At 34.1% G+C, this 9,059-nt stretch overlaps 1 protein-coding gene across 2 annotated transcripts in view; it reads right to left on the minus strand.

Annotated features, from left to right (window-relative positions):
* Nucleotides 1-9,059, minus strand: part of LOC110022846 (kinesin-like protein KIN-UB) — a 107,007-nt gene that overhangs the window by 26,084 nt on the left and 71,864 nt on the right. For both annotated transcript variants that reach the window (XM_020721968.1, XM_020721967.1), the window contains 4 exons: nucleotides 1,095-1,229; nucleotides 856-987; nucleotides 518-656; nucleotides 329-421 (listed from right to left, as the gene is read on the minus strand). In XM_020721968.1, the coding sequence (XP_020577627.1) occupies nucleotides 329-421; nucleotides 518-656; nucleotides 856-987; nucleotides 1,095-1,229 (499 nt within the window). The remainder of the gene's footprint in view (nucleotides 1-328; nucleotides 422-517; nucleotides 657-855; nucleotides 988-1,094; nucleotides 1,230-9,059) is intronic.

The raw sequence follows: 9,059 nt of genomic DNA on the forward strand, positions 1-9,059 counted from the left end.
CGAGCAGTAAATACAAACCATCCAAAAAACACATTCCTAATGGATAATATACATCCCTTACTCTGCTCTACATCGCTATGTACTTTAACTAACAGAAAATGTAGCTTAAAAGCAATCAACGAGAACAGCTCCCATGTCTCACGAAATGCTTCAGAGCTCGTTTATTCTTTACCGTTATGGACTAGAGAAATATTATTTCAGCTATTAAATGTTTGCATTAAAAAACATGTGCATAGGACTCTTAATAGTATCTAAAACCATATGAACACAATCAAGACAACAAAATGAAGAAAAAAATGGGGAAAAGACAGTCATCAGAAAGTATCACCTTCAGCTGCAAGGTTAGCTACAACTTTTACGGCATGAATACGTACATCTGCATCTTCTGATTCAAGCAATGACAAAATATTTTGCAAACCAACTGCCAAATAAATAGGCTTCTTAGGAAAAAGTCAAATAAAATCAACAATCAATCATTGATATTATCATGTGAATGGTAATTAAAATTTCATGGTACCTTGCTCAGAAAGTTTAGCAATAGATGCCTTTTGACCGTTTGCTGAGTCTCGAATTTGAGAAGATCTAGCGTGGGACATAAAGGCATCAAACCCAGAGAAGACTTTACCCGATCCACCTCTATCAAGACTTCTCCGTGTCTAATTTCACAAAGCGAGACAGAAAACATAAATTAGCATGGTACCAGTGGCATGCTACTTAGGGAAGAGTAAAATTGCATTTGCCAACTAAGGATGCAGAGCAATTCAAAATAAAATCACGTAAAGGTTATAGATGAAAGCATTCACTAATTCACATATGCAGTAAATCCAAACAGCGTTGAATATGATAAACCCCAACCTCATCAGCTTCAAAACTCAACTGCAGCAGCTTATTTTTTAGTATATTTATCTCTTCTTCAAGCTTTTCTTTCTGATGAGCTTCACTCTCGAGCTTCTTTTGAAGCTTTACAATCTCAACATTTGCAGCTGCCTGATAAAGAAATGTGCAGCATTTACCATATAATAATTAAACAAATTATAGCTTATGTGTAGGAAACTACATTATAAACAAAAGAGGCACTAAATAAAAAACCATACCTCTAACCTTTTCCACTGAGTCACTTGGCTCTTAAGGCTAGAAACCTCATCCTCACTAGATTGTCTTAAGGCCTTCTCATTCTTTAGCAACTGTTTGTCATCGTTCATGCCATCTGAAGTTGAAGGCACTGAAGCCTACACAGGTTTTAAAAGATAAATAAATAAAAAACAAAAGCCCTGGTTACAGTAGTATTTAAAATATGCTATAATGATTACTCTATATTAGCTCTTAAGGTAAAAAAGAATAAAGCTCATGGGGTAAGGATTTACAAAAGAAATGTAATAATACATCCAATGTGATAATATATCATCATCACCATCATCATCCGGCTTATCCCTAGTTGAGCCAAATTCATGAACTCTTGTTTTACATTTGTTTCAATTGTGTCATATAATAATAATCAAATTTACACTACACAATTTTTTTTTTTTTGTATAATTTTGTTCATATTATATTTAGTCCACCCTTTCATTCTAATCCTCCAACAATCACTTAATAAACTTGTCTATTTTTTGTTGTAAATATCAAAATCATGTAAACCTATGTTCTACTACTGCTCTCATGATCCCTTTCTTACTGCCCTTTAAGAGCTAGACAAAAGAGCTAGCACAACTACAATTTTAGAAAGCTTATTAGAACAGCTAAGCAAATAACAGCTATAACGAGTTAAGAATGTTATTGTTATAATATAATAATGAATGTTTTGAGTTCTTAAACCAATGCAAAATCAACATCATGTAGGTTTCATTGTTTTATCATTTTTTAAGAAACTTCAAGAGGAAACATAAAGTGCTCATCAACCAAAAGGTTTGTTAAGCTTTTTCTCATTTGGGTAAATATTTTTCTCACTCGATCTAAAGAATATTGCACTGTTTTTTTCATTTGAGTGTAAAAACTTTGTGATTGTCAACTTTACACTCATATATATCAATCTTAACACATGTTGTATATCCTTCTTCCTACATTCAAATAAAAGCATATATTCAGTATATATTCGATTGTTAAATTATTAATTTTTATTTGTGTAATGTTTTAGGGTTTCATCAATTAAAGGAATTCTGAAAGATATTGAAAGAATTATGGCATGCCTATATCAATCCTACTTCTGGTGATTGAAAATGGCTCTCTTTCGCCTCAAAACCTTGACACTGTGCAAATCAGCAAGCAACCTAATCAATGACAACAATAGCACTGGTTGTAACTGTAATGGTTCTACAAAGGGGGAGGGAAAATGAAGAATCAAGGCAGAGGAAGGGAGGGGTCGAGTAAATGAACATAAAGGGAACGGAGCGAGGAGTCGAGCAATTAAAGGAGGGAGATGAATCGAATAACGGAGAACTCAGAGTTCACTTGCATTCTATAAAGCGAAGCAAAGAGGAAGACAATGCAAGTCCAGAAGAAGAAAAAGAAAGGAGGAGAAAGGAAGAGAAAAGGAGGGGGAAAGGAAGGGTGCAACTCACCTGCGAGGGAGGCTTGAGCATAGCAGAGGAAACCGTGTCGATGAAAAAACAGAGGAGGCGACGTCAGTAGCAAACCGCGACCGAAGGAGGAACTCCCCCGTGCGCTGAGGGTTCGCATGTGCTGCTACCATACGAAGGAGGAAGTAGGGGGTGTCGACGTCGAGAGCTTCAAGCAGGCAATAACCGCCGAGCACAGAGGAAGAAGGGAAGAAGAAAGTCGACCACGCCCTAAGCTTTCAGTGCAAATGATCGCGACCATGCCATAAACATTCGTTGCAAATGATCGCGGGAAGAGGAGCTCAAGCTGAGGAAAAATTATTCCATACAGAGCACTTACGAAGCTCTGCGCGCGGACTTCCAGTAATATGCCGCCATGTGGAGGTTATTGAGAGATTATTGAAATGAAACCGCGGAAATTATTTAGGGGTTATTGGGGTGTTATTATAATGTTATTGCGAGGGTTATGCAGGGGGCGGAAATTATTGGGGGTTATTGGTGTGTTATTATGAAATTATTGTGGAGTCTAACTGTGGAGGTTATTGAGGGTGTAACAGCGGAGGTTATTGAGGGTGTAATAGCGGAGGTTATTGGGAGGTTTTTACGAGATTATTGCGGCGTTATTAGAATTAATGCTACAATAACCCTCAATTACGCTCTCAATAACCTCCGCAGTTCCACTTCAATAATCTCCATGGAAGGTAGACCTGATATAGCACACAAAGCGGCATATTACTGGAGTCCGCATGTAGTACTGCATACGTGCTCCGTATGTAATAATTTCTCCAAGCTGAAGCTTTCGACCGAGAAAAAAAAGGGAGGAGTGCTTGTGAAAAGGGGTAAGGCCAAACCGTAGAGTAAGGAATTTTATAATAATGGTTTATATTGTAAATTATTAATTATTAATCATAACTTCTAATTAAATCAAATTTTAAGTTAAAGAAAATTTATAGTAAGAATGATTAGGATATAAATTAATAATAAATTTAATATTACTTTACTTGATGATAAATTTTTATAATAAATAAATAAACCTAATAAAAATATATAAATAATAGAAATTACATAAACTAACTAGAAAGTTAAATTAGGATAGCCAACTATATTGACAATATTTATTAAGCTTAAATTGTTAAATGAAGATAATAATTAGGATAATAATAAAATTATTAATATTATATGATATATCAATTAAAGGCAAAGTGTCTTCTAACAATTAGATTAGAATATAATATATTAATAATAATTCTTCATGTGTTTGAGTTTAAGTTTTTCATAGGAGAAAAGTGAAAAGAATACTTAGAATCATCAGTGATCGATATGAGTAGTTGTACTTTTAATCTATAATAATATTTTGGTTCTTCTCAATTTTTATGAATTAATAAATAATGATATTTGCACAAATTTTCTCTGATTTATACATTTTTTCTTTATTGATCAGATTGTTATGAATGTTTGCAGCTAATTAATATCATGCATTAATGTATGTTATATATAGTATGCTGAATTAAATTAGACGAGCACATGAATGATATATTTAAGTTGACTACTTGCATGTGCATGACTGACTATGATGGAGTCATCCCTTGAAAGTACTAGTGGGGGAACACTAAGGTACTCGTGCGCGTATATGAAAAAGGATATTCATATTGACATGTCTTAATAGATATAATTTTTATACGGTGATACTGTGACGATTGTATAAGTATAAAATAATATTGTTATTTTATCGATATAGTATAACTTTTCAAACTCTTCGTACGCAATAATCGCTTCAATTTGTGCGCGACTCTGTCGAGGCTAACCGAGTCTAAGGGAAGGTAAAGGAAGAGAGCACGCGTACGTGAGGCGGGTAAGGTTGATACCATGCTAAGGTGAGTTTGAAAAGTTATTTACTTAATTACATTAACCGTGTATAAATATTTATCGCATGCGTGAGGCGGGTAGGGTTGATACCATGCTAAGGTGAGTTTGAAAAGTTATTTACTTAATTACATTAACCGGTGAATTTGAAAAGTTATTTACTTAATTACATTAACCGTGTGTGTGTGTGTGTGTGTGTGTGTGTGTGTGTGTGTGTGTGTGTGTGTGTGTGTGTGTGTGTGTGTGTGTGTGTGTGTGTGTGTGTGTGTGTGTGTGTGTGTGTGTGTGTGTGTGTGTGTGTGTGTGTGTGTGTGTGTGTGTGTGTGTGTCAGAGAGAGAGAGAGAGAGAGAGCGAGCGATGTTATTTAAGTAACGTTAACAGAAAGTTTAATTGTATTAAGATCCAAATTAGTGAGTTTAATTGTATTAAGATCCAAATTAGTGAGTTGCAAATTTAAGGAGAGGAGAGCGATAAAATCTACTTGTGCGAGAAAAGGAAGAGTTGCGGATAACTGACTTTAAGGTATTCTAAGTTTCATTAAGCTAATTAATGAATTTGTTTATGTGTGTGTGTTTGATGTTTACAATATTAATAAAAAGTTAAATTAAAGCAGTGTCTTTCATCGACATTAAGGAACAGATGAAGCAAGACATTCTAGAAGGATAAGGTAAATATTTATATGTTTTATGTATTAATTGCGTAAATCAATTAATTAAATGTGGTGTTAATTGAATATCAACAAGATTTATGAATTAATTTTAATGATTATAATTTATCAACAGGTCGAATTAAATGATAGAGAGGTCAAGCACTAGGTGAAGTGAAGTGAAGGATAAGTGTTTCAAAGTTCTCGTTAATCAATGCAAGTAATTATATTTTCTAAATTCCAATAATTATTTCTATTTCAGATTGTATGTTTGACTTCATGTATTCTCTAGTTCAACAATAAAGTCTTCATATTGTAAGACAGGATAGATGTGCATGTTAAATATAGTTGCATAACAGTTTAGTTTAGGATGATATCAGATCATTTCATGACTTTAGAAGAGGTCTACCTTATCACATGATTACATATATATATATGTCACATTATTATTTAACCTTTAGAATTTTATTAAATGTGCATAAGTTAGTCGATTTTATGTATTGCCTAGTTCAACAATATATTTTTCATATTGATAGACGGGATAGATGTGCATGTTAAATATAGCTGCATAACTATTTAATTAAGGATGATATCAGATCATTTCATGACTTTCGTAGAGATCTACATATAAACCTATCACATTATTACATATATATGTCACATTATTATTTAACATCTAGAATTTAAGTAAATATGCATATGTTAGTTGATTTCATGACTTGTAGATAAAGTAAGTACATATTCATCAGCAAATAGAGGTAAATGTTTCATATAAGAGCGCATGATATGAAAGAATGAAATAATTTATATATGAATTTTTGTATGTGCATATTCGAAGAAGGATTTCACCCACTAATGATACAAGCATAAGACATTAGTGTACCAGCACGCGTAGAGTTTTTTACCACCCCAAACAAACGTGATGATTAGATCACTAATTGTTGTGCCGGCGGGATAATATCGATCAGGAACGAGTAGCCAGAGTTTACCTCCCCAGACAAATTGTGATATTTACAATGTTAACCGTTGTGCTGACGAAATAGCATCGGTCAAGGGCAGGTAAGGGTTTTTCCACCCTAGACAATTGCGATGTGTATATTGCTAAACGCTGTGGCGATAGGAGCTGACAAAGCAATATGGGACAAGAGTGTGTTAGGTTTGTTAACTACAATCCTCACAGAACCAGATATGTATGTAAGTATAAAGTAAAAGTAAGTATTTATAGAAAATTGAGTGTATTCATTTAGAAAATGTCATTGATACATGTATTAGCATATATTATATTGCTTATAAATACATTTTAGATTGTTCATAAACATATATTATATTGCTTATAAACATATATCATATTGTTTATAAATAGATATGAAAGACCAGCATATTATACGATTTCTTGTATACACGTATACATATTGTAGTTTTTTTCTTAAATTATTGTAGTTTAGAAGTGTGATTACTCCTGAAGTGCCTTTATATAACTCATTATGTTATTTTAATATTATTTTTAGGTTTTAAACTCTTGAACAATATGAATAAAATAGGAGCAAATGTATATAGAAGTCGAGAATAACAAACAAAAAGTACATATTTTTTTTTTGTTAATTTTAATTGCTTTCTTTAGTGATTCTTTCATGTATTATTTGAATATTAAAATGTTAGTAATTGAATTAGAATAACAGATAATTGATTTCCTTCATCCGACCGTCGGTTTCTGTCATAGTTAACCGCAAGCCCCGCGTTGGGTCATAACAAAAGTATTATCAGCGCAGAGGTTTAGATTAAATGACATGAATCTTAATAAAAGAACCAATATAATAATTAAATTATAAATAAAAAAATTAATTGAATCTAATTAAATTATTTTATTATTATTTCAAAAGTATGGATGATTTGAAGGTGGAGGTCAGAGATGATGATGATGTTGAAATTAATATATCCCATAATACTAGAGTCAACATTGCAGCTTTTGCTGAGATGATGACTGCAGTGACACAGAAGATTAGAAACTTTTTGCCTCAAGCCAATATCAGTGGACCACCGATGGATAAATACATAAAGCTTTTTCAGAAAATGAGGGCGCTTTTATTTTCTGAAGTGGGAGGGCCAATGGAAGTTGAAAACTGACCGTTGAGGGTAGAGAAGATCATTGATGGATTGTCATGTCCACCAGAGAAGAGGGTCAAACTTGCCACTTTTTCTTTTGAGGAAGAAGCTGAGAGGTGGTGGGAAGGACAGATGCGGGAAAAATTTGGAGGTCGAACCACTCACTTGATGCAGTGGGAGGAGTTCGTGGCAACTTGCACAGATTGGTTTGTACCACTATCAGCCAAGAGACATATACATGCTAAATTTATTAAACTAGTGCAGGGAGATCGATTAGTCATGGAATACAAAGCAAAGTTTACTATGTAGTCAAGGTATGCACAACAGCTTATTCCTACTACAGGGGAGAAATGTCACAGATTTCTTTCTGGATTGAAGAATTCAATCAGGCAGCCACTAGTACAACTTGGGATCAAATACTATTCAATACTAGTGAAGAGGGCTAAGCGGTTTGAGAATGATTCTCAATAGGCACAGAAGTGTAAGGACATGCTCAAGAGAAAGAACTTGAAAGAAGTGTCACAAATTGTTTATTCTCGAGAGTATAACAAGAAGAAGATGAAGTCACATGCTGATGGAGTTATTAGTCAGGTTGGCAACAACACTATAGAGCCCTATTTTAAATATGGGAAGCAGCATCAAGGTCAATGTTTAATTAGTTTGAAGGTGAGTTTACATATGCAGACAGTCTAGACATCAGATGAGAAATTGCCCTAATTTTGCTCAGAAACCCACATCATATGCTAAATCGGGAAAGGAATCAACTCAAAGGATATCTCAAGAGAGATCTACTTTTAGAAGTGGCCAATGGAGAATGACAAAAGCTTGTACTGTGATTCTTAAGGAGCAACCAAGGCGAAACACTCGACCAAGAGTATTTTCCTTAACTCATCAGGAACCTAAAGAACCCACCACCACTGATGTTGATGCATAGAATGTGATGGAGTGATTTGTCACTTGAGTGTTATGTTATCATTCATGCTAGTTGTCTACTGTTAAGTATTTTTATGTACATTGATTTTGGAAATTGAGTATTGTGTTAGTTATGTTATAATTCAGATCTTTGGAGATTGTTTAGTTTATTAGTATTTCTCATATGAAAGATATATCACATCTGCTTTTATTACCAGTTAACAAGAATGAGACTTTTATGATAATTTGGAGTTAATTCATAATTCATCTGTACAATAATTAGCTGATGTGAAGTTATTGAATTTTGAGAACAAAATTCTTATAAGGAGAGGAGATTGTAACAAACAAAAAAATAATTATAATAATAAATAATTAAGTAATAGGTGTCTCTTAGAAGGGACATACCTCTTCCCAGGGATTAAATTGTTTGACCTAATTAAATTAAAAAAAGAATAGAGCGAGCGAGAAGGAGAAAGAAGTTGCAGCTACTACGCAAAGAGAGAAAGGAAGAAGTCAAAGAGGAAGAAGGGTTCTAGTGTCGTCCTCACATACAAAAAAGTGAGGAGGTTGTTGTGGTGCTACAAAGCCATATAACAGATACGACAAAGAATACGAGGATCGTTGTACTATGCATGCTGTTAGGGCTTGTGAGCGACGCGAGGAATAAGAGATGGAAGGAGAAGCTGCATTGAGGACTTACTTGGACCAAGTCGAAGCGAAAAAAGAGAAAGCAAGAAGCCGTGCTCGCGTGGGTGCGGAGAAAGAGAAGGAAGGAGAGGTAGCGGCATGCTCTAAGCTGATCCAAGTCGAAGAAGTAGGAGCAAGGGGAGTCAAACCGTGCACTGCCTGTTGAGCTTAGCCGAGGCCAAAGGGAGGTGTATGAAAAGAGCTCGCGTGCATGAGGCGAGTAGGGTTGATGCAATATTAAAGTTAGTTTTATAAGTTATTTTAATTAATTACATTATATATATATATATATATA

The sequence above is a fragment of the Phalaenopsis equestris genome, unplaced genomic scaffold (assembly GCF_001263595.1).
Source record: "Phalaenopsis equestris unplaced genomic scaffold, ASM126359v1 Scaffold000202, whole genome shotgun sequence".
Classification (NCBI taxonomy): domain Eukaryota; kingdom Viridiplantae; phylum Streptophyta; class Magnoliopsida; order Asparagales; family Orchidaceae; genus Phalaenopsis; species Phalaenopsis equestris.